Genomic DNA, 25,991 nt, shown 5'->3' with positions numbered 1-25,991 from the left:
CATCCTTAAATCACGCTAACTATTTAATTAGGTTCCAAAACAGTTATCGATGGTCCATCAATAAGTCTCGTTCAAAATACAAGGGATCTTGGTAAATCCCATTTAGTATCTATGTACATACATCATACGACACAGCCAAGAAAAGTATTGAACTTTTTACTTTAAATTAATAAGTAAAAAATAACTTCAATCTTTAGATACTGTTTAGATATACAATCGTGATTAATGGTATTAATACATGAGTAAATTAGAAGAACCTAAGAATTAAAATTACCTATCTTAAATTTTATTTATAATTTTAACATGTAATCGGTACTGCGTACAAAAATTAGATATCTAGATCTAATTTTTGTGCGTATCTAAGTACGTAGTACATACAGTGTGCACTTGACACAATTTGAAGTAGGTACGAGTATATTAACTTACTTTTGACGTGACCTCTATTTGTAAACTAATAAGTCACGTCAAAAGTAGTGGATATGTGTTATGTTATGATATAAACTTTTACTTGGTGTAATCTAGGTAGTACATTCTGTGACACTACCCATGCCAAGATAACGTTAGATAAACTAAATAAATGGTAGTCTTAAAATTAAAAACTAAATTCCAACAAGTGATTAATAAAATGTTGCGAATAGTTAAGTTAGGAGTTGGTTACAAGTATGCACGTGCGGTGAGGTCAGGTCAGTCGAGGATCCACTCGTCGTAGGGGATGTGGTCGAGGATCCGTGCCAGGAAGCGCGCCATCTTGTCGGCCAGGTCGCGCTTCAGCTCTGGCTTCATCTCCTTCAGCAGCTCCTGCGCGTTCGTGTTGATGAACAGGTTCAGCGCCGCCTCTGTACGTACATACCAACAACATTACCTACCTATATCCTACACATATGTAATTAGATATATACAAGACAAGAGACAAGACAAGAATGCATCACACCCATCCGGGTACATGCCCGCTCCGGATCAGCCGGCATACCCATCAGGGGACGAAATTTTAGGAGAGTGACACGTTCTGGGATGGGGGAGGGTTAGTTATAATCAGCCGGCTATGCAGCCTAAAGACAATATTCAGAATGGGAAAAGTAGGAGGGGTAGTGTGTAAATCCAATAGGTACGGGCAAATATTTAAACGGTGGTTAGCATAGGACCTACGAAGTATATTGAGAAAGATTTTGTTTAAAAATACAATGAAAATTTTAACCATGCAATAATTCGGCCCGCAATGTAAAGCAACACATACACTTTTTAAAGTAACTGACAACGCTTGTTAGCAGTTACCTACTTACTTATAAAAAGCTGGCATCTGTAACTTAATATCACGTGTAACTTAATAAACCTTCTGAATTAATGATTACACGGATATAGTTATTTCTTTTACACATTCTAAAAATCTTCTCAAAATTCTATATCTGGTTTAATTTATTGCCTGTATTGGATTTGCACACTGTACTTACATATACTAGTGCTAGTGTACATTAATCAGGCAACTTTACGCTAGAATCATACATAAAAGTAGGTATTATTGGGGGTTATTATGTAATCACCAAAGTAACTGTTTACTTCCTAGATGCCACGGACGATGCCTATCGTTGCACAAATGGCATATTATAAGGTATTTATCGTTAAGTTACAGGCAATAAAAACAGGAAATGCATCTTACGCAGCACTGCGTTCCCATTCTGCAGGTTTTCGACGCCCATCTGGATGTCCTTGACGGAGAAGTCGAGCTTGAGCTGCTGCAGGCGCAGGTAGGTGCGCCCGTCGCGCTCGTACGGCGCCCCGCGGAAGTACACCTTAGCCTTCACGCCCTCTGTAATAAATAGGTATGGTGTGTGTCGTCTAATTACAAATTTAAACAAGCATAAAATCTTTTTCATCACACTTATTTCATGAAGGACAAATGCCTATCTATATTGTTCCCGCGGGAGTTATGAATTGTGAAAAATAAAGCTCCATTAGGGAGTTATAGTTTTTTTCACGGTTCCGTACCTCAAAAGGAAAAAACGGAACCCTTATAGGAGGATTTGTTTCTGGGCCAGGCTCCATACAGAGTTTAAAGTGCCAACCATTTTACTAGAACTCCTATGGAAAAGCGGCGTAAGTCCCCATGAGGTAGTAATTCCTAGGCTCAGTACCAATGTTTACAAGTGTGACGAGCGCTAGCGAGCGCGCTGATGTGCGGCCAGACCGGCACGGGTTAGCTCGAACTGTCGGTAGGTAAGTATGTACGCACCGTACTCGCCCCAGTAGTCGCCGCCGCCGGAGGCGCGCACCAGCAGCAGCACGCCCGACGAGCGGTACCGCGCGCGCGCGCTGATGTGCGGCCCGAACAGCGTCAGCTGGAACTGGTGAGTCTCCAGGTCGGACCTGCACTTTCAAAACTCTGTTGCATAATAGAATAGAATTTATTCGTAAGCACAAACAAACGAGACAATACATAATATAAAAGAAAACACAAAATAAGATTAAAGTGCCACGAAATGGCCTCATCTCAGCATGTTGCTGGTGGCTTCCAGCGCTGGTCTTCCGATGACACAATCAAGTGAGAAGAATCACGGAGGGTAACAGACTAGACATGACTATATTTATTTTGACATAACTTTATTTTTAAAGACTATCTCTCTCGCTTTGTGTTTTAATATGTATGTACAGTAGATACAGCACCTGACATTAGTGATGGTCATGTTGGAGACTCCAGTGGCATGTATGTCTTTGAAGGTGGCTCGGTAGCCGTCGGGCCCGCCCCCCAGGGCTATCGATAACTCGTCGATCACTATCGGCTCGTCCTGAAAACGTTAACCGACCATTTTGAACCAAGTTGTACGGTACGATACCTACATAAATATTCTATTGGTTACATCTACTGATATGTATTATACATAATAAATATAATAATATTTGATTAATTTCTGCCAGTTGTCTATATCAAATCTCAAAAGCAGGTACCTACTACGTATTTACTTACCTACCTACAAGTTGGATAAATAAATATTTAACATTGTTTTATAAACATGGGACGTTGCATACGCAGATTGAACAGTAAGTAAATATTTGGTGAGTAGGTACTCGTATATTTATGTACCGTGTTGGACCACGTATTTGTTCCGTGTTGGACCATTTTGGTTATGATAATACATCCGGGTTGAGTTCACGGATGCACGAAGAGACATTTACATTCGGCAGAAAGTAAACCTCTAAATTGTAACCCCTAGGAGAAAATCCAGCTGCTATGTCTGGCAGTCTAGGGCTGGGCAGCGACTAGGGCTTCCAAATACCGGACTTCTCACAATACCGGTATTAATACCGAAATAGTCTTCGTCAATACCGGGATCCCGGGATCCCGGTATTGGATATGAATCGCTTAAAAAAATATAGTTTTATTAAAAAAGGGACTTTAACAGGCTCACTGGAATACCAGATATGTCCTAAAAGCTATTACAACAATGCCGCCATCTGCAATAATTTAATTCACACTCCAGGTTGGCAATAATTTTACCCAATTTGTTGACTTCACGTCACCAGTCACATTTTTAGTCCAACTTAACCAACCAGAACACTTTTTTTCAAATTTCCGTCAAAATTGGTTTGCCATTATTACAGTTATCCTTGCTATTTTGTTTTATTATTTGATAAAATTATAAGAACTAATTATGTTAATGTCACTAAGCTATCATCATATTCATCACTCACAAAACTTCAGGATTCGTCCATCACCAACCACCAAATATTTATATATCTGACGCATAGGCAACGATCTTGGTTCAATTATAAAATGAGGGCTAGAGGCTAGTTGTTAGAGTTAGACCAAGTAAAGTCTGCCACGATTTTGATAGCATATGCAGTACAAGTGCTATTTGTACGTCATAATTTCATAGAAGTCCGACGTTTAAAATAACACTTGCACTGCGTGTGCTATCAAAATCGTTGCAGACTTTTCTTGGTCTAACTAAAGATGCGTCTGACGTTGAGTAAGCTTTTTGATACAGCCAAATATAATGGATTTAAAGGGTTTATACTGCACATTTCCCTCGTTTTTAAAATACCGGGATCCCGGTATTGCATTTAAAAATACCGGTATTGAAAAATGCGTTTAAAAAGGCGGTATCCCGGTATTTCGGGATCCCGGGATCCCGGTATTGGAAGCCCTAGCAGCGACCGCCGAACAGGTCAGTCTCCCTCGCGAGCGAGTTGAACCCTCAGCAGGCATGACATGGCCGAACATGTCGGACACAACAGGCTCACCTCCTCGATGCCCAGCTCCGGTGCGCCGCCCTTCAGGTGCTCCGCGAGCGAGTTGAAACCGCGTAGTAGGCAGGCGTCCACGGCGGGGTCGTGCCGCGAGCAGCGCCCACCGAACATGTCTGATACAAAAAAAAAACAAAACTATAGTATTCTCCCCCTAAAAAGGATTTTTGATTTGTCGGACGCAGCAGACAAACCATATGGGGTATCCCCCGTTAAAAAAACGTGCACCCTGTTGATCACCTTTAACAAATTTAAGCGCTCTATATTATATAGAGCCCTATAATAGGGCTGCGAGTTCAGGGTAGGGGGTAGCCCATTAGTAAAATGATTACTCGAGTGCTTAAGATAAACAATCAGACGATTTCAGCGTGCGGTAAGGAAAAGGGCGTATCTACATGGATAAACTACACAGTTTGACATATTTGAACGCGTCAGATTTTCAAAACCACGGATCACTTTGAATGTAATATAATTTTTATGCATGTTGGACAGCTGACTCAGTGAACGTGTAATGTGGAGCGCGCGGCATCAGTATGCAAGAGGATCCTCCGCGCGCATAACGGTAGAGGCTTTCGCGGCTTTGGCTTGGCTTTGACCGCGGCGCACAATGCTTGCACCCGTCGCGTGCCAGCGTTAACCTTTGATGATTAACCCGCCTCGAGGATGGCCTTTGTCTCTTGTCTTGTGATTAGGAAAGATAAGCTTTACTCATCTTTCCATATTCGTATGTTAATTATTGATGAGTCTGTGACTCCTTTATCCTTCTTGAATGTACATTCATCAATAAATAAACTAACTTAACTAAATAAAACTAAATTAAAACTAAAAACTAATGAATTAGGTATAATGCACAGTTATATCCCCGATGATAATTATTTTATGATAGGTATCCTGGTGATTGAGGTGAATAATCGTCACTGTTAAGGTCGTCTCTAATTGTAAACGGTAATATTATACCGTTAGTATTTATATTAACTATAGGTTATAGCTAGGGTTTGGGGTTGGATTAATTCTAACAGACTATTTTGTTTAAATACAAGGAATAAATAAATGGGCGTCTTTTTGACTTAAATAATAGGTACTTTTATCTACTAAATATCTAAGATAATGTAATCATTCTGAATGAGTTTTTAGGGTTCCGTAGCCAAATGGCAAAAAACGGAACCCTTATAGATTCGTCATGTCTGTCTGTCTGTCTGTCCGTCTGTCCGTGTATGTCACAGTCACTTTTCTCCGAAACTATAAGAACTATACTGTTGAAACTTGGTAAGTAGATGTATTCTGTGAACCGCATTAAGATTTTCACACAAGAATAGAAAAAAAACAATAAGTTTTTGGGGTTCCCTATACTTAGAACTGAAACTCAAAAATTTTTTTTTTCATCAAACCTATACGTGTGGTGTATCTATGGATAGGTCTTCAAAAATGATATTGAGGTTTCTAATATCATTTTTTTCTAAACTGAATAGTTTGCGCGAGAGACACTTCCAAAGTGGTAAAATGTGTGTCCCCTCCCCCCCCCTGTAACTTCTAAAATAACAGAATGATAAAACTAAAAAAAATATATGATGTACATTACCGTGTAAACTTCCACCGAAAATTGGTTTGAACGAGATCTAGTAAGTAGTTTTTTTAATACGTCATAAATCGCCTAAATACGGAACCCTTCATGGGCGAGTCCGACTCGCACTTGGCCGCTTTTTTTAAGATGGGTCCGGCGGTTTGGTCTGCACTTGTATCAGCTCATATGATCCTGGGTACAAGAATTACCTAATTTGTAAATTCACTTGTCTGTCTGTCTTGTCTGTCTGGTTTTACTGAGATGAAACCCCTTGTCTGCTTTGGATAAACCAAAGGGATAAAAGACCCGGCTGCCGGCCGCAGTGTTTTTCATCCACAAAACAAACCATGAAGACGTGGTTTTAGATAGGAATAATACTTAACCATTTTATCAATAACAGAATCAACTTTATCACGGTATTTCATTCTTTCAAAAATATTGAGTGGCTTTTTGTAACGCATAGGACAAGAATTTTGTGGCCAATGTTCTTATAGATTTTTATTATTCAACAAACATTAATAATAAAAAAAACATAATAATTAAAACTAATAATAAACTAAAAAACGTCTAATATGCGCCTCCACCCTGCATCGTACCCGGCTCAAAAGTCCCCATGATGCCTGCAGCGTTTCCTCGCTGCACTGCAATGGAGATCTGTTGAACCAGGCGGCGTATCATGGTCGCATTTTTATCACTTGTCATGCTATGCGTCACTTTCGCACTTACCTATTTGTTAGAACCCATAGCGGGGGTCGCAACCCCTCTCCCGTAGACGTCTCCCCAGTTCACCATGTTCTATATTATACATTAGTATTAATACTAATGTAGTATTAATATTATTATAGTTTTGCGGATGCTGTAGCTCCGGAGAGGTTCTCGTTAGCTACGATTGCGCCTTGTACGAGAGGCATTATTAGCGGCCTAAGCTAGAAAAAAAATGCTACTTTTTCCCCGCCTCTTTGACAGTTTAAATATTGCCGCCATTACTAACGATTATTAATTAACATTTACTTTAATACTCTCTTTCATTTTTTTTTCTAAGGCTGCGAACTTTTCAGTCTCCCCTCGTATTACATTGGTATTACCTATGCAAGGCCTAATTTTAAAATGTACGTGATAAAGAAAGCAACTGGTTTATGATGGGAGCGCATCATGCCCGCAACGCGCGTCGAGAGCGATGACCCTCGCCGCAGCCGGCCCGGCCCGCCAGTTCCTTCGGCACCCGCAAAAACACTTTACTGTTCCACAATACAGTTAATTCTTTGCACACGCTAGGCGCGAGGCTTGACTGTATACTGGAATAAGCTTTGGGAACAGGTAAAAATCTGGATGGGCTTGCGTTGTTCTACCAACTCCCTATGTTGTTTCTCCTTATTACAGGAATGCATTTCGCTTCCATGTTCCGGGCTAACCGCCGCACTAATGATTTCACCGCGTTTATCTAAACTCTACACGTGTCACGGCACGGCGGGTCCTTGTTAGCTCTTGAACTCTGTATTAATTCTTTTATTAATGAAAGAGATCCTTCACGGTTAATCGTATCTTTACTGGACTGGAATAAATTGGACTGGACTGGAATGTGAAGTGTACTTGATTTTTTTTGTAAAAATCTTGACTATCATTTCAGTTTGCTACCTACTAGGTAACTAGGTAGACAAATCTAATAACCTACTAAAGTTATTCTAATGTCTACCTCCCGACAGTTTACGTTAGCATTATTTAGTTTCCAATAACCGAGCTTGAGTTAAATTTGAATCACGTTCATTGTATGATTGAGGTAAAATTTGGCTTTCCCCTGATTTTGGTGACTATGTAATGGTAGGGCAGGGACGTATGTACCTATTACCTACTTATAATGTGGAGCTCATCTGATGAAGCTGCTGGGAAGGTGGCCAAAGGACCGTCTCGATATAATCAAGCTTTTCAATCTCGTACCTATTATCTGCAATTGCTTCGTGGCCTTAACACGGTACTCGACTGAAATGATCTCCAATATTGTGTAAAATACTATATATACTCACACAAGCAAAAGGGTCTTTAGCTAAGTTGTTTACTTACCTATACCTCCTATAATATAATTATATCATTATAGTAAGTTTATATTTTATGTATTTGGAACACTGCACAGGGTTAACTAGTATATATCTGCAGTAGTGTACGAGTATAATTTAGTCAAATTACAGCCTACTAATAGACGTTCTTGAAATAGGTAACTGCAATTTCCAAGCAAAGTCTTGGTTGTCTATAGCTAAGCAATTACTTGCGAAATGATCTATAGTAATTAATTTAGTATTTTTGGCTTGATTATGCCACTATTTTATTGATATTATTTTAATAAATATAGAAACAGAAAATTTAGGAGTAAATTGTCTAAAAATTAAATAAGTACTATTTCTTAGATAGTACCTACAGGGTGTCCGGTGGCAGATTTATGTTTTTAATATGAAATAAAAAAACCGGCCAAGTGCGAGTCGGACTCGCGCACGGAGGGTTCCGCACCATCAACAAAAAATAGAGCAAAACAAGCAAAAAAACGGTCACCCATCCAAGTACTGACCCCGCCCGATGTTGCTTAACTTCGGTCAAAAATCACGTTTGTTGTATGGGAGCCCCACTTAAATCTTTATTTTATTCTGTTTTTAGTATTTGTTGTTATAGCGGCAACAGAAATACATCATCTGTGAAAATTTCAACTGTCTAGCTATCACGGTTCGTGAGATACAGCCTGGTGACAGACGGACGGACGGACGGACCGACGGACGGACGGACGGACGGACAGCGGAATCTTAGTAATAGGGTCCCGTTTTTACCCTTTGGGTACGGAACCTAAAAACAACGGCTTAAGGTAGAAAATTTATTTACATCTGTTAGAAAAGAGCACAAATGCGGATTTAGTTACTTAAAAATTATATCCTCTAAATGACCTCCGTGAACACGTACGCGTTCTTCGAAGCGGAGCCTCTCGTTTAGCACTACACGCTGCAGCATAGTCGGCGAAATGTTGCGGATTTAATTGGTGATATTTTCTTTTAAATCAGCTATAGACTGTGGGTTGTTATTATAAAGCTCTGCTCTGCTCTGCTCTGCTTTTGAGGTACCCCCATAGAAAAAAATCCATAGGGGTAAAATCATGCGATCGCGGTGGCCACGTGATATCACCAAAACGGCATATCAATTTTCTAGGGAATTTTTCGCGAAGCACATTCATGTTCATGGACACTCCGGCAGTATGGAGCGTAGCACCATCTTGCTGAAACCAGGTGTGTGACAAGTATGAGGGATGTGCTAGCAAATTTGGCAAAAAGTAATCCACTTATCATTTGTCTAGAGTCTTCACTATTGACAGTAACCTGCTTAGCCTCTGCAATTCTCAAAAAAATAGGGTTCGTGGATTTTTTTCCGAACTCCGCTGCACACTCAATATGTTTTCCGGCGTCCGAGTGTACGGGCTGGGGCTTTGTCTTGGGATATTCTGGATCGAAGACGTTTTGCGAAACCTTTGCACCCATGACCGAATCAAATTTAACACTCGGCCCATCACTTACACGACGAATATTGTAATGTGAACAAAATGTTCGGTGCAAAAACTAGCGAATCGTTGGCTTTAAAAAATGCTTCAATTGCGTAAACACGGTGAGATACTGGACACTGAGACATATTGAAAAGAAAATCCGCAACTCCACAACATTGAATTTTCTAACGCCATCAAACGTCAAAATGTATTTGTTTAGTTTTTTATTTTAAATTGACTTTGAAATTAGAAATCTGCCACCGGACACCCTGTATAATTACATATTGCCATATAGGTACTTATTGCTAAAAAAGAGTTTTTCGGAACCTCGGTAATAGGTTGCACGTCCTTATATAGGTAGGTATACGTGTAGGTACAGTAGTTGCACCAATGACCTTTGAGTATGTTCCAATTTATGAAATTAGTACCTAGGCCGAGCAGATCTCAGGTTCTTAGTTATACAACCGGGAAACCGGTAATTAATGAGAAGAATGAGGAAGTACGTATACATACATATACATTTATTATCAATACATACATATTTGTAATATAGGTACACTGAAACTTATGAAATGCAAAAGTATAGATCCCATATATGTATAGAGAAATAACACGGGTAAAGGTACCTAATTCCGGCCGTTCAGACTTCGGTCTGTGCCTGTTACCCATTTTACTTTAAGCAGAAGAACTAAATTGCTGTAGGTAGGTACTTATATACACATCCAAAATTTGTAAATGAAGTGGGGACAAAATAAGTCACTTGTCGCAATATAACGATGGTCTAGTCGACATCGACAACGGTGTGCAGAGAAGAGACAGCAGAGGCAGCGACCGCGCGATGATCGGCGGCGGCGCCAGTGCCTGGCTGGGCCAATGTGCATGGGCATCGCCATTTCCCATGTTACTCAACTCGGTGTCCACTTTTCACATGCGCGAAATGCGTTTTCTACATTTTCCACTCTTCCGCGTTCAATTTATGTAATACCTACAACAATTTCAGAGTGTCTTGAGTGAGACAGGTACGTACAATCTAACCATCTCTGTGTTGTCGCTGTCATTATGTTAAGTTCCGCGTGTAGAAAGGTATGCGTAATGACCTGTAATACTTAAATAAGCCTCGGTAGATAGTACCATTTTGTAGAATCTGTTCGGTAAGAGAAGAGTCGTGGAATGTATTGGGCCTCATACATTCCACGACTGTTCTCTTTCCGCACAGGCTCTACCATTTGGAGTTGAAACTCTGGTCCATGGAATGATAAGGTAAGTCTGTAAGATTGAAAACACATACAACTTGATATCGACATTTGTGGCCCACTTAGATGCATAATGCTAACGGAGTAAGTAAACATGTTCAATGCGATGCCATAACGGGGCCAAAATGGAAGAAAGTGGTAAGATTTAATTCAGTATTGGAAGTGAAAGGTATCCGTCGGGTTTTCGCGGTATACTTTTGACCTAAATTTATTCTTGTTTGATTCTTCAATGACTTATTAATCTAAAATTAGAGCCTAACGTGTTTAGGTACCATCTGATTAGTCTATGCTTCAACCTGTTAAAATTAAAATAGTGCCTTAATAATTAAAAAATATATACATACGTATATAGTAACGGCACCAGTCATGGGACATTTAAGAGGAAATCTGGAGTATTTGTGATATTTCCCTGACACATGTAAAAGTACTACCGCTTAGCTTGTTAAAAGATGAATATCCTATCCTTCTTTCATGTTTAAGGCGTGTTGTATCAAAGATACTGCAATTAGTTTCCACATAATTAATAAATTAAAAGTATGTTTTTTTTCTCCAGTCATGGACAGCAAAGCTCCAGTAATGGGCCCCCCATAATGGACATACCCGATCAGTATAAGATATTGGAAAAGGGAATAAGTTTTTGGCAAAAAACTAGTTATTAGTCATTTTTGGTATTTTAAGCTTTTATGTAAGAATGTATTTTTCTTTCGACAGCCAACTAATACTCATCGAGACAATTCTAACAAACACAAACACAATTAGGTTGCGTTTATCACAGAGTTCCTATGGCCACCTCCTGTCTCCATCATAAGATCAGGTCCGAGGAGACCTCCTGACATAGTTCGTAACTACATTATACTTCTGTATTGTTTAAACATGAAATTACGCCATGGCAAGCATCATTATGTAAATTGTCCCATCATAGGAGGTATGCAGTTTTACAGCTCCTATAATGGGATTGGGCAAAATACCACTATTTTTTATACATATCTAGAGTCACAACATAGTGTGTTGTATACCTTATCTCATGGTAAATGCAATTAACAAAACACATTCTAGTTTACACCAAGAAATATTTAATTACAATTTAATATATGAACTCACCTCTCTTAGCGAAGTTGTTAAGAATTCTTACTGGTTATTTTTTCAGTGACACGGCAACTTTTGGGTTGGCGCCAATTTCTTAAAAAGTAACCGAAATTAATAAAAAGTCAAACTTAAACAGCTCTAATATGACTCTTATTTATGGTTAAATATTGCCAGTGTTTATAAACTACTTTTACATACTTATTTTAGAGGATTTGTGGTTTTATGTCCCATTACCGGTTCCACGTCCATTATAGGGTCCATTACGTATTAATTTTCAGATATGGTGGCAAAATTGACTTTGCAGGTTTTAGGAGGGAGCTTAAAAGAAAATTTGCATACCTACGAATTCCATTATTTGTGTTAAAGTTGAAACTCTCATGTAAAAAGTCAGTCAACGATGTCAACTAATAGGAAGTTTATTATTTAGGTACGAAAAATACACTTGCAGTGCGGAAAATTGCCATTATATTAATTGCCATTTGCAATTGGCATTATATAACGCGAAATAAATACAAATAAATTTCACGATTATAAAGGAAATGACTTGTATTTACGTTATAATTTAAACACTGTTAGAACTAATAAACAGAGCTAATTTTAGCATGAATAAATATTTTCTGAGAAATAAAAAGGTTTCGGCTGGAATGGTAATTCCCTCCTTAAGGCTCCATTCCCCGCCTCGATATTAATGTACTATTATTATAATTTCATAATTTAATATTGTTTCTTGCCAAGCATTCCTGTTCCGTTTTAAGGGACACGGTTGAAACGACTTTTTTCTTAAATAAACTATTATTACCGCTGATTTTTAGTTATAGGTACGTTCTTTACTTGGGTTTTTAGCAATAATTTAGAAGAAGTACCTAAAAGACTAAGTATGAGGACTGTTATCGGGCACTTAATGCAGTAGGTTTAGGTAGTAGGTAATGACTTGACCTCAAACTATCACGAGGTGCTCATTACTTAAGTACGCATGAACTGCCTGCTTAAAGGAACTGCCTTATGTGTACCTACCTACTTCGGCAGAGTTCTGACTAATCCTAAAAAACTAAGTAAACATTTAAAAACAAATTATTTCGGGGTTTGATTTGTAATGTTTTTCACGCGATGATGGGGTGAGCATAGCATAGGTAGTTTGTTTAACAATTAACGCTCAAAATAATTATACTTTGTTTTATACTCGCTTTGCTCGTGTTTACATTTTGAAACCTTTCGCATGGTCAGGTCTCAAAATGAGCACAAGGAGCAAACAATAACTTTGTTTGCTTGTAAGCCACCTGAACCACGTAATCAAGCCTAAAATATAATGCCCAAAAATGTTTCTGCGGTCTCTTTGGCTATCAGGCAAGTAAAACAGCACCTCGCGGAATACCACCCTGATAGTAAGACAATACCGAATAGAACACGGCCGTTAATAATACACACTTTATGTAGTTTCGAGTGCAAAACATCGCAGAACTGACTATAATTTTTTACTTAATTTATTACTTGGCACAGTTGGTCCGTTCTAAGTCGCATTCTGGTCTTCTTAAGGAGGCTGTTGATATTTAGAGAACGATGACCTTGTGCATTATAATATCAAGCGCTGGGTCAGGTGCGGCCGGTAAATAGGGCGGCTCCATCAGGGTACATTTCGCGAGTGCATGGATTATTAACTGTACTATGCAGGCCATGACATTTTTTTGGAAATTAAATGCACTTTTTAGGGTTCCGTAGCCAAATGGAAAAAAACGGAACCCTTATAGATTCGTCATGTCTGTCTGTCTGTCTGTCTGTCCGTCTGTCCGTCTGTCTGTCCGTCCGTATGTCACAGCCACTTTTCTCCGAAACTATAAGAACTATACTGTTGAAACTTGGTAAGTAGATGTATTCTGTGAACCGCATTAAGATTTTCACACAAAAATAGAAAAAAAACGATAATTTTTTGGGGTTCCCCATACTTCGAACTGAAACTCAAAAAAATTTTTTTCATCAAACCCATACGTGTGGGGTATATGGATAGGTTTTCAAAAATGATATTGAGGTTTCTAATATCATTTTTTTCTAAACTGAATAGTTTGCGCGAGAGACACTTCCAAAGTGGTAAAATGTGTGTCCCCCCCCTGTAACTTCTAAAATAAGAGAATGATAAAACTAAAAAAAATATACGATGTACATTACCATGTAAACTTCCACCGAAAATTGGTTTGAACGAGATCTAGTAAGTAGTTTTTTTTTAATACGTCATAAATCGCCTAAATACGGAACCCTTCATGGGCGAGTCCGACTCGCACTTGGCCGCTTTTTTTTATAATAAACTGATCGGTGAGTCAGTTTAGCTTAATACTCAGCTGAAAGTAAGATCGTTAAAAATTGGCAGCCGGTAATTTTAGTCCAGGTTTGATAGACATGTTTTCAGAAATAATTTATTTCAGAAGATATCAGCCTGTTGCTAGCGTTCAGTTACTACAAAAAAGCGGCCAAGTGCGAGTCGGACTCGCCCATGAAGGGTTCCGTATTTAGGCGATTTATGACGTATTAAAAAAAACTACTTACTAGATCTCGTTCAAACCAATTTTCGGTGGAAGTTTGCATGGTAATGTACATCATATATATTTTTTAGTTTTATCATTCTCTTATTTTAGAAGTTACAGGGGGGGGGGGACACATTTTACCACTTTGTAAGTGTCTCTCTAAAGTTATGAAATGGAACTACCCAAAATAAAATAAAAACTAAAATACAAACGTCCGGAACACTTATTATATACACCATTCAGTTTGCATATGTAAAAATAAAATGTTATCGAGGTTTGAATGTCAGTTTTGCGCCTACTCACCCCATTTTACGGTATGGGGAACCCTCAACATTTATTGTTTTTTTTCTATTTTTGTGTGAAAATCTTAATGCGGTTCACAGAATACATCTACTTACCAAGTTTCAACAGTATAGTTCTTATAGTTTCGGAAAAAAGTGGCTGTGACATACGGACGGACAGACAGACGGACAGACGGACGGACAGACAGCCAGACATGACGAATCCATAAGGGTTCCGTTTTTTGCCATTTGGCTACGGAACCCTAAAAATATATATCGGGATATAATAAAAGTAACAATGTGCTGCAGTGCACCATACATAGAGAAAAAAGAAAGCCAATGTTTTCTTTTAAATACGTTTAGTAGGTACTTACTTGTGTTACAAGTTCCTGATGCGAGCACAGCAGCAAAAATAAGAATATTTTGTAACTTATCCATCGCGTTGAAGTATATTTGAGGTGTTTACGCGTACGAGGTGACCTTTAAGTCAAGAGAGGTGCGCGTGCGCCGCGAAATGCAGCAGCTGGGGCAATGCCGGCGGCGGCGCCGGCGCCGGCGCGCCACCACCACTCCCTCCCCAGCGATACACACCCCCCCTGATGGCATTTTCATTCTTCCTTACCTATGGTATCAAGTAAGAAACGAGAATCAAGTAATAAATGTAGGCCCTTATTACTATTATAAGTACCTATTAAATACAATGTATTCTAGGATGATTCAAGGTAAGTTTTCTAAATGGGTCAAGTATTAATGGATCCCTTTGTGCCGCTAAATGAAAATAATTGTAAAGATGGACTGATGTAAGGATTAATTGATTTTTGATGACTCATCCAGGACGTATTTAGAGATCTTACATCTGTAGGTATATTATAGTTGCCCGTCTTTTGTCCGTAGAAAGATACGCGAAATTCAAAATGTGTATAAAAGGCCCACCCTTCGTGCCTATATTTTTCATATTTATTGCCTTTTTCTACTGACAAAGCTGGCTTGCCAGAGTACCTAAATAATTTATTCCGTATTTATTTCTACTTTTATTTTAATTTGTAAGCATGTATCTACACTATCTACATTTTAACCATTTACAATAAGTTCAATAAGTTCGATCGTAACACTCGTCAGTTAATGGTACCGTTGGCTCAATTCGACCGGTTTCAATTAATTTAGTCGCATAAAAACATAAGAAGCGAACCGTTATACTATAGGTACATAAGGCCGATTTATTTATACATTGATTAGTGTTAAGTGTGAGTAGTTACATACTAAACACAAGTAGTAAATGTGTAAAATCGCACTTAACACTAATCAATGTGTAAATCGGCCTCTAGTACTTTTATTTTATATGTTAAGTAGCCTGACAAGCCTACAAGTCTAGATACTATTTATACGGTGATATAGAATTTTAATTCGAGTTGCACTGAATAATTTATCTTACATTACCCGATTACTGGCATCTGATAATGGGCACTATGGTGACAACTTCGATCAACACGGGCTTCCGACACGTAAGGGTGACAAATAACATTAATGTTTTTATATAGGTAAGTATTTTATTATTTCTAGGCATTTTAGAATAATATAAATAAAATAATAAGTATATACTAAAACTAATAATTTTTCTAATTTATACACGTATCTACTTAAATTACTTTTGGGTGTTTTCCATTAAAAATTAAAGAAATCATCTTCGTCGTATGATTCAGCGGTAGTGGGAGCGCCTCTTATAGCAGATAACTTTAAGCCTTGTGCCTGCATTTTGTCTAACTCTGGTAACTCCTGTTTAATAGTTTCTTCGACGTTTATTTTGTTTAGTTCTGCCTGAATCTTTTCTTTTATAGGACCTTCTAGGGCATCCATAATCTGATATCTCAACAGATTAGGTAATATATTGACAACGAATTCAATAAGGTAGTCGAGAGTGCCGGCACCATTGCACCGCACCTGAATGTTACCGACCTCTAGGTCCACGTTTCTGAACTCGGGTTTCTCCCTAGTGTCGAGCGGCTGGGCGACGACCACTCTGCCGATGATGTACTCCACCGAGAAGGACGCGGTGCCGGCTCTGGACAGCAGACCGCCGAGGGCAGCTATATCCCATTGCGTCGTGCCTTCTAATTTTTGAGTGCCTATTTCAAAATCTGCTATAACAGTATTGTTCTGCATCTTTAAAGTAATATTGCCGACGCGATGAAACGACGATGCACCTGTCACCCAGGTGTTAGATAAAGACACAGAAAATATACTCACTGTAGCATTATAATCATTTACTTTGTATGGGTCCATTTCCATCTCGCGTACTTTTCTTCTCGCATCCGCTATCACCATGTCTAACGGTGATATGGAGTTAGGGAACTGCATGTCTCCCGCGACTTCATCTAATTTTTTATTAATTTCAGCCCTCGCTTTAGTGTAAGCTTCTTTAAGAATATATGGCTTGATGGAGTCGAATAAAAAGTTTCCGACAGAATTGACAATTCCTTGAAACATGGCTCCAAATAAGCCTAGGTTCTGGAAATTCATGGATATCGTGTTAAAGGATATATCCATGAGGATGTCTTGAGCCCTGAGCTTCCCGTCGCGCTCCACGCCAAGGTTGGCCTTGGCGGTGAGGCGCAGGCCGGTCACGTCCACCGTGAAGGGCCCCTGCGCCTTGTTCACCCACGTCGACATGGTGTAGTTGCCCCGGGCCTGCAGCTTATCTATCAGCATAGCCGCGTTCACCTGAAATACAATAGAATGCAACTGTGTAAGTAACATCTATTTAGGTAGTCTCCACATGTTGATGACTGACTTTCATGAAGTATGCATCATGTTTCTCAAGATTTGACGTTCTCTATATTATAAAAGCTCTTAGATACAAGTCAGTCATTTTTATTTATTAAAATGATGGAAAATATGGCTCTGGCTCTATGACAACACATTAAGCAAATTTGCATCCTGGGTACCAAAATCCAATGAGTCAATACATTAAGTTATACGCACAGGAAAGACTCAAACCAACATTTTTTTCACTATAGGGGTACATAATATACCTAGAATAGAAGTTAGTATGAAAGTGCCTATAATGGCTCTATGTGCATACAAATCGCTCGCGGACGAATTTGCGGCCATTTGTTAGTGAGGGTAAAATAAAACTAAACGAAAATGTCGACACTGCGCTAGCTTACTAACCTGCATAGCTCCAATTTCAGCGTCCACGTGGAGTATCCGGAATTTGCTGATTCCGTATACTGCCGTGTTCGTGAAGTGGAGAGTGGTGCCGAACGAGATCGTCTGCTTCATGTTTGGCACCGGGTAGGGCTCCGGGATGTCGGCGCCCGGGATTCCGATCGGGTCCGGCTGTTTGAAGTGTTCTAAGATTTGTATTATTTTTTTGCTTATCCTTTCTTCACCCTCGGCTAGCATTTCCGATGTATTATCATCTGGTATGTCCGCATCTGAATAAAACACAAATATTTAATGGAGTTTTAACTAAGCATATGTATTGCCTCCTTATTGAGTATACCTATGAGTTGTTTTCTAGTGAAAACTCGCGTTTAATGAGATAGTATCTACCCTATGAAAGTTTTCACTAAACACTCCAGTTATGGACGTCTAATCCACAATCAAAAATCCTGTAAAACGTAGGTTTTATCTATATTTTCAACATTTTAGGATAATCGAGCGAAAATGGTATATTTTCGAAAATCTGACGAACGCGCTTTCGCGGGGCTGGTTTTTATTTGTCCTTAGCTACACAGGTGTGTAAATCCGTATCTTAGATTAAAGACACCACAAATATAAAGTAAAAAAAAACAGACCAAAGAAGTATTAAAATAAAATGTTAAGCGGTAAAATTTTGAGCTTAACCAATATAATTTATATAACGATTTACATCTGGGTTGTGCTTAGCAGTATTTTTTATTACATATATAAAAAAACTATGAATAAGGTGGGTTAAGAAAACGAGTTTAAAAAAGTCGTAGCGCTTTTTTGGATCACAATACGGCTGCCATAAATTAATTAGCAATATTGAATTTTCTGTGTCGATTCCAATCCTGTGCTATAACAGCAAAAAATGAAGTTCGTCAATTGCGGGCATTTTTTTCTGTCACTCTAATTACGTCTTAATGAAAGTATGTAAAAGAGAAAGATCCTCGCAATTTGCGAATTATGGTTTTCCCGGCAGACCCTCTGAGTGTTTGACATTCGCTCGATCGAAAAAAATCACGAACATACCTAATGCACTTGAAAATTTTGTAACAAATTATGCTCAAAAGCTATAATATGAAAATTGCAACTAAAATTCGGAATATTATGTTTGAGGGAACATATCGATTACTTTATTTATTTATTTAAATGTACAAATTAAATTAAAAAGCATCTCGCTTACGCTTACGCTTAGTGTGAGTGAGAGAAGAGCACGGACTTACTGGGCTATTAACTCATTTACTTAATTTTAATAGTTAATATAATATTTATAATCCAAATTGATTATCAAAGAACAGTAATTCCGTTCGCATAAGAAGACAAGCAATTCGCAAATGGACAAACAAAGATAGTCATGGTTGCATACGCAGTGTGTTCTCAAAGTTAGCGAAGTCTCAATATCACGATTATTGACATGTTTAACCATTAAGTATTATTGTTTTTATTCAAAACAAATAAAATAAAAATGTACCTTGAGCGAGGTCGCAGCGGCAGCAGCAGGAGCAGCAGAGGACTGCGATGAGCAGCGCGCGCGCCCACATCCTCGCGTCCCGTCTAACGCTCTACTACTCGCCCGCCATCCGGGAGGGGTCACAGTTTATCTGTCTGCCGCGTCACATTTCGCCTTAGTTTGTTATCGTAGGGACTCAGTACTAATGATGTCTCGTGGTTATTTTGATATGCATTAGTTAATGCATTGCAGACAATAAGATTATCTTTAAAATGTTCACGCGGCACTTTGTTTCTTGTTTGCTTAATTCCTAGTTACTGCCGGTGGATTACCATAACACAAAAATAATGCAAATAATATCATTAAGTAAGTGAAATGCTTACCAATAAGTATAATATTTCAAAATACCTATGTATAGTTGGTCAAGCAGATCTTGTCAGTAGAAAAAGACGGCAAATTTGAAAAATGTAGGCGCGAAGGGATATAGTCTTGTAGAAAATTTGAATTTCGCGCCTTTTTTTACTGACAAGATTTGCTTGACCAGCTACTAGTAGCATACCGACCGAGGGAATCAGTCCTAAATTAAATGTGATTAAACAGGTATCACTTTTAAACAAAACTTGAGCTGGATATGGAAATGGAATAATAAGATTAATAAAGCTCTTTGTGTGAATCTACCTATATCTACTTTACTTTAAAACTTATGTATTACCCCAAAAATATCCCAAAAATATTACCTTTTTTTGAAAGGGGTCTCCATAATTCATCTTCCCACGTACGTAATGGCGGGCGGAAATGGCAAAGAGAAAAGGAAAATGTATGAATAATTAACAACAATTTGTGTTGTTCAATGGATGTCATTATCCCGTACAAAATAAAAAAAAACAAATAAATAACTCAAAATTTAATTGTAATAAAAAATTCTACTTTAAATAGCAAGTGTGTGGAATATTTGTGTATAAAATTATTGTTGATAACAAACTCAAATGAACGTTGAATATTTTATCGTTCAACATTATTACTTAAAAGTAGTTTGGGCCAAATATGGAGTTTGCCGAATACTAATATTGCCTGAATTATTCGGTTCAACTGTATCATTCTAATAAACCATTTGAAAACGCTTCAATTACATTAGCAGCTATAGATGAACCAACTGATCCTACAAACAAACTGTTCAAAAGGCAAAGGACTCTCAAAAAACCTAACCCACTTCCAGATGACCTAGCAAGTTGAAATCTGGCATCCAGCTGGGCGATTGTGTCGTTACGAAACCCAGATAAAGGAACTGATTTTTTTACGATTTGTCTTATTTTCTAAAAAAACAGATTTTATTTACACACTAAGCGCCTATCGAATTTGTTATAGCAAAAATAAATTTAAGTTTCGATATCAACTACGATGAATGGATACTTTTTGGCTAGTTTTATACCAACAAACTAAATTTTAGAAAAGTAACATAGAAAAATATAATGTATAGCGTGTAGGTACATAAAAGCTAGCCAAGTCAAATCCTGAACTTTAATTACATCCCAAGCGAACTGGACTTGGCACTCATTATATATAGATCTCTATTATTTTTCCGGCAAAGTCAACAACGACGCATACCTATTCTTAATATTGAACTTGGCTCTCATTTCAAATTTATGTTTTGAAAACCGCATGAAAGTCCGTTTAGTCGTTTTTGAGCCTATCCCAAACATACAGACAGACAGACGCAGCGGGGGACTTTGTTTTATAAGGTGTAGAATAAACAGGGTCAGCCGGCTTGATTTTATAGATGTACCTAGCTAGGAGTAGGTTAGGTTAGGTTACATTATAAAGCAATATATGTACCTACTTAACTAAGTTAGGTTTTTAAAGGTAGATACTTAACTAAAAATTAAAAAAATCATCTTCATCAAAAGATTCTGTCACAGAGGGTACATCTTTTAGAGATGATAATTTAAAACCTTGTTGCTGAATTTCATCCACTTTTGGTAATTCCTCTTTAATTCTTTCTTCGACATTGATCTTAACTAGTTCATGTTGCACTTTTCCCTTTATGAGACCTTCTGAAGCATCCATAATCTGATAACGTAATAGATTGGGCAATATGTTGACCGACAGTTCAATGACGTAGTCCACAGTGCCTGCTCCATCACAACGAACTTGTATATTACCCAATTCTAAATCCAAGTCTCTAAATTCGGGAGTAAGTCTTACGTCTAGTGGCTGGGCCAGGACAATTCTCGCGTTCAGATATTCAACTGAAAATGACGCAGTCCCGGAACGCTTCACCAGGCCTCTGATGGCTGCTAAGTCCCATTGTAAAGTACCCAACATTCTCTGTGTGCCTATTTCAAAGTCGGCTATGGCCGTATTATTTTCCATTCTCAACGTTATATTGCCGACACGGTGAAAAGACGATATTCCTGTAATCCATATGTTACTCAAGGACACAGTGAATATGCTGACTGTAGTATTGTAATCCTTAACTTTATATGGATCCATGCCCTTATCCTGTACGATCTTTCGGGCGTCTGCGATCACCATATCTAACGGCGACACGGAATTAGGGAACTGCATATCACCGGCTACTTGCTCCAGTTTTTCGTTAATTCCATTTCTGGCTTTGGTATAGGCTTCCTTGAGGACGAATGGTTTGATCGAATCAAACAATAGAGTACCAGCTGAATTTATGACGCTTTGAAGCATGCTGGCGAATGTGCCAAGGTTTTCAAAGTTGGCAACCATTGATCTGAAGGACATGTCCATGGCAATGTCCTGAGCCCTGAGCTTTCCGTCTCGCTCTACCCCGAGATTGGCTTTGGCGGTGATATGGAGGCCACTGACGTGCACTGTGAACGGCCCGTTGTTTCTGTTTAACCACGTCGATAACGTGTAGTTCCCCTTGGCTTGCAGATGGTCTATCAATAAGGCAGCAGTCACCTGAAAACGTACCGGATTACGGTTATTTTTGTACAATTAGCTTCTATACCCAACTAGCTCAGATTAAGAAAAGACGTCAGCTATTTACCCTCGAACCTTCTCATTACCTTCTTCCCACCCTTGTATGCTCAATTTTCCTGATCTAGTTGCGAGCTGTTGCAATTTACTTTTTTTTTTGAGTCATCACGTTTTTATTCAAAAAGACAGATTTCCAATTTCATTCTATTTTTGTCGAAATTCAGGGATGGTAACACGTGTTGAGTTCATAAAGTTAGAAAGGAATCTAAAAACTGTAAATTCATAAATAAATGATAAAATTGATAAATACATAAATATTATAGGACATTCTTACACAGACTGTAACTAGTTTTGGCCCCTAACCGGGCCAAATAAAATAATACATACTAGACTCTGTGCGGAAAGAGAAGAGTCGTGGAATGTATTGGGCCCCATACATTCCACGACTCTTATCTTTCCGCACAGACTCTAGACAAAACTATAAAAAAAAGAAATTATTTTATTATTTTAAACTCAGAGTTCAGCAAGTAGACTAAGTATTCAGTTAAGGTAATTATGAGGTATAGGTACAATAAAACCTTGTAACATCAAGTCACTGTGGGAGCATATTCCAAGGTCGTAGTTTAAACTTGATAAGATTCGAATGAAGTAAGAATACACTGTAGGCACATAACTTACTAAAAATATGTTATATATATAGGTGGTTGCATAGGATAAAGGATGACTCACGTTAGACCGGGCCGTGCCCGGGCCGTGGCGTCCGACATGTCATTTTCTATTCTATGATGGCTGATCGGTAATCACGTGGTGCTTTCTATAGAAAACGAAGCTCTGGAAGCTCCGACCCGGGCACGTCTAGGTCTAGCGTGAGTCATCCTTAAACGGTCCTTATGCCAGGGGACCTACAATTAGGTAGGTATACAGAATGAACTGTAACTATAATAAAATAACATTTCGCAAGTCGCATTTCAAACGTTTCAGATTGTAAAATGTGATAATTATAAATTAAACGAAAACAAACCTAACCTCCGGAGATGTAGAATGGTATGAAGATAGTGTCTTTGAGACTGTGTTATATAATTATTTTTATAATAAGATTATAGCGTAATTTTTTTTTACTTAAGTGATGTTTAAAGGAAATGAATGTTTTATTTTTGATACGAAATAATACCTTTAACTTTTGAAAACTGTTTTTATTATACTGTGTAAAAACCGAATGCACTCACACAAGTACAAAATCATTAATTTCCTTCTAAAAAAGGTGCTATCATGGTATAATGGGTGCTATAAATAATAAACATACTGTAAAAAAAATACAGACAACAAGACCTTACTTCAAAAAATCTCTTAAACCGACATCGTTTTGTCTCGGCCTGAAGCACTATTCTTTGTACTTGGTATAGTACAGCCGGCAGATATGACTACTGCTGTTAAAAAACACAGACTTACAAGGCTAGGAGGTTAAACCGTTAACTCAGTGTCAAATTGTTATGAATGGTGCAAGTGGCCCTAATGGTTCTAAATTCAAAAACAAAACAACTGCTTCTGGGTCTCGGTACAGGAAAGCTTCAGGTTAACATTCGCTGTTATTCTTATTGTATTTAGTTAATATAATTATAGTCATTTCAACGGAAAAATCACATAAAACAATACAGAATTTTGTGTAATACAGTTTGCTACGGAATTGTACTCATACCTCCATGTCTCCGATTTCTGCATTGATATGTAGAATTCGAAACTTGCTAATGCCATAGACAAAAGTGTTTTTGAAGTGCAGCGTCGTTCCGAACGATATGGAGTGCGTCATATCAGGCACGGGGTAGGGGTCGGGCACGTCGGCGCCGGGCAGCCCCACCGGGTCCGGTTGCTGGTAGTGCTCCATCGTCGCCAGGATCACTTCGCTTAATTTTTTCTCGCCATGCTCCAGGCCAGATTCCAGTGATTGCTCTTGACCGACTCCTTAAAATAAAATAAAAAAACGTTTATTCTTTGCGTATTCACGATGTTAAGGTAGGTACGTTTATCCAACTGGGTGTAATTATGTACACATAACTGTCATTGTTAATTATACATAACATGCTACTGCCAGATATATTGAAAACATTGTGACGCACTTTGCGCGACGGCGGCGGAGGCGGCAGCGGCGAAGAGCAACAGCTGCGTTGGGCCCCACATCCCGGCGGCTCGGGCGCTACTGCTCAACTCGCTCCCATCGTACCACTATCGCAGGTCACATTTTATCGCACATGTTTTTTTACGCAGAATTGATTCATACAATACTTATACTTCTGAATCTCTTATCTATTCCGTGAATAGGTACCTAGTTAAGCTTGAAATAAAAATAACATTTTCGGGTTATGCATATTGAAGGGTTTGGTTCAGGTAAAAACACAATGATCATGATCACATTGTTAGAACTTTCGCGTATAAGTAATGTTCATTTTCGAATAAAGTCGTACGATGATAGCCCTCCAAGGTTACTTTGTCCACCCATGAAATCCTAATTTTTTGAACTGATACATTCTTAAAAACGACTTTATGTGATTAATATATGTTTTTAAGAATTTATTATTTCAAGAAATGGGTTCTCATGGGTGGACAAAGTAACCTTGTAAGGGCTAAACTACCCCTACCTTACGGTACGGAAATACCTACTTTGTCTTTTTCTTATGTATTTCAATTTCCCGTTTCATTTCACACCTAATATTACGTCTATTTCCGTAATAAAATGCGTATATATTTTACATTATAGTTTCTAAGATAAAAGTGATGGACTCAACATCTCCTTTCCTTTACTAAATATAATATTTTTTTTACAATATGACGTTTATTACCAAAATGGTATCATATCTGAAACAATTACCTGCTCGATATAATACCATCTTGAATTGTGTTATAGCTTCAGATTGACTTTATTTACAATAAACCATGAACGCCTTGTGTTCTGATAGGGGAGCCCAAGAGGGAATTACTTGTAGTTACTCGAGCCAGTCATATTATGAGTAATGTCTTGTTATTGTTACCCGTGGAGTTCAATTTTAACCAGTTTTTGCCGTCTATGTTGGCGGGTTGGTAGTCGTTCTAGGTCTAGGTGGGTTCTAGGGCTACTTATAAACCAATCTAAGTATTAGGAGATTACGTTTTATGAGGACGAATATAAATCGCTTGAATGACAGATCTCATATGCAGCTGTAACTTCTACTAATTTTGACTGAAGACAACCAACGTACATTAAAAGATGGATCGCTGCGTAGGCAAAATTCCCTGGAAGCAAACAGGCAAGAAGCAAGCAAGGGACTCTCAAACAACAACCTCTCTCTCGTATTCGATCGAATACGAAAATTCAGAAACTTGTCGAATATGCCGAATATAATTACCGAATATCGGGCCCATCTCTACGTAGTTCTCAGTAGTAGATCCTATAATATCCTATAATCCTATAAATTAAATCACTAGCTATGCTCAAGGAATTAAAATTTTTAGTGTAGCGAGGGACACGTAAGGCACGAAGTGCACATTATATACTTTGGGCTTGTGGAGCAAAATCGAATTTCGCTCACTGTTTGTAAGCATCAAAACACATTTGTTCGAGTTGCAGAGGTACATATTAAGTTTGGTGTACTTCCGTTTGGCCCAAATACATTTCGCCAAATTTCACTTCCCAACAAACTTATCGCAATAGTTTCATTTCCCAAAGGAACCTTTGGCAAAGTTACACTTCGCATATAACTTATTTGGTCAAATTATCATTTGGCATGATTTTACTTTGTCAAATGTTATTAGGACAAAAACTTATTTAGCAAACGTTTTTTATTGGCTAATATTATTATATTATATTCCAAAAAGAAATTTGCTCAAATTGTTACTTCGCAAATTTGGCAAATATGCATCACTATTTAAATTTGAACCTAAATTCGTTCGTTCGTTTTTGCTGCATTTGTATGAAATTTTGGGGACACTTTTTT

The 25,991-nt window shown here is 38.2% G+C and overlaps 3 protein-coding genes across 3 annotated transcripts; all 3 read right to left on the bottom strand.

Moving 5' to 3' along the window:
• Nucleotides 1-684: 684 nt before the first annotated feature.
• On the bottom strand, nt 685-14,975 carry LOC134661305 (protein takeout-like). The gene is made up of 6 exons (XM_063517307.1): nt 14,819-14,975; nt 4,237-4,355; nt 2,659-2,780; nt 2,228-2,361; nt 1,655-1,804; nt 685-836 (listed from the first exon to the last, which is right to left on the bottom strand). Exons 1-6 carry the CDS (start codon nt 14,880-14,882, stop codon nt 685-687), a joined length of 741 nt encoding a protein of 246 aa, XP_063373377.1. The 5' UTR covers nt 14,883-14,975.
• Nucleotides 14,976-15,969: 994 nt separating this feature from the next.
• LOC134661564 (uncharacterized) lies at nt 15,970-19,199 on the bottom strand. Its single transcript, XM_063517692.1, has 3 exons — nt 19,102-19,199; nt 17,613-17,878; nt 15,970-17,162 (listed from the first exon to the last, which is right to left on the bottom strand). The coding sequence occupies exons 1-3, from the start codon at nt 19,169-19,171 to the stop codon at nt 16,107-16,109; spliced, it is 1,392 nt and encodes a 463-aa protein (XP_063373762.1). The 5' UTR covers nt 19,172-19,199; the 3' UTR covers nt 15,970-16,106.
• A 1,738-nt stretch (nt 19,200-20,937) lies between these two features.
• Nucleotides 20,938-24,201, bottom strand: LOC134660646 (uncharacterized). Its single transcript, XM_063516422.1, has 3 exons — nt 24,141-24,201; nt 23,723-23,985; nt 20,938-22,008 (listed from the first exon to the last, which is right to left on the bottom strand). The coding sequence occupies exons 1-3, from the start codon at nt 24,199-24,201 to the stop codon at nt 20,953-20,955; spliced, it is 1,380 nt and encodes a 459-aa protein (XP_063372492.1). The 3' UTR covers nt 20,938-20,952.
• Nucleotides 24,202-25,991: the final 1,790 nt, after the last annotated feature.

This window comes from Cydia amplana, chromosome Z, assembly GCF_948474715.1.
Source record: "Cydia amplana chromosome Z, ilCydAmpl1.1, whole genome shotgun sequence".
NCBI classification, from domain to species: domain Eukaryota; kingdom Metazoa; phylum Arthropoda; class Insecta; order Lepidoptera; family Tortricidae; genus Cydia; species Cydia amplana.
The sequence above is the reverse complement of the archived record's forward strand: the minus strand, read 5'-3'. Positions and strand labels throughout refer to the sequence as shown.

Bases quoted from the DNA above. Each gene is read 5' to 3' on its own strand.
- LOC134661305 (XM_063517307.1), bottom strand. From the start codon at position 14,882: ATGGATAAGTTACAAAATATTCTTATTTTTGCTGCTGTGCTCGCATCA. The intron at 2,362-2,658 runs GTGCTGTATCTA...TTGAAAGTGCAG, and splicing joins ATGACCATCACTAATGTCAG to GTCCGACCTGGAGACTCACC. The intron at 837-1,654 runs GTAAGATGCATT...ATGTACGTACAG, and splicing joins GAATGGGAACGCAGTGCTGC to AGGCGGCGCTGAACCTGTTC.
- LOC134661564 (XM_063517692.1), bottom strand. From the start codon at position 19,171: ATGTGGGCGCGCGCGCTGCTCATCGCAGTCCTCTGCTGCTCCTGCTGC. The intron at 17,879-19,101 runs GTACATTTTTAT...TGTTTTATTCAG, and splicing joins CCGCTGCGACCTCGCTCAAG to ATGCGGACATACCAGATGAT. The intron at 17,163-17,612 runs GTTAGTAAGCTA...ATTGTATTTCAG, and splicing joins CTGAAATTGGAGCTATGCAG to GTGAACGCGGCTATGCTGAT.
- LOC134660646 (XM_063516422.1), bottom strand. From the start codon at position 24,201: ATGTGGGGCCCAACGCAGCTGTTGCTCTTCGCCGCTGCCGCCTCCGCC. The intron at 23,986-24,140 runs GTGCGTCACAAT...TTTTATTTTAAG, and splicing joins CTCCGCCGCCGTCGCGCAAA to GAGTCGGTCAAGAGCAATCA. The intron at 22,009-23,722 runs GTATGAGTACAA...GTACGTTTTCAG, and splicing joins CAGAAATCGGAGACATGGAG to GTGACTGCTGCCTTATTGAT.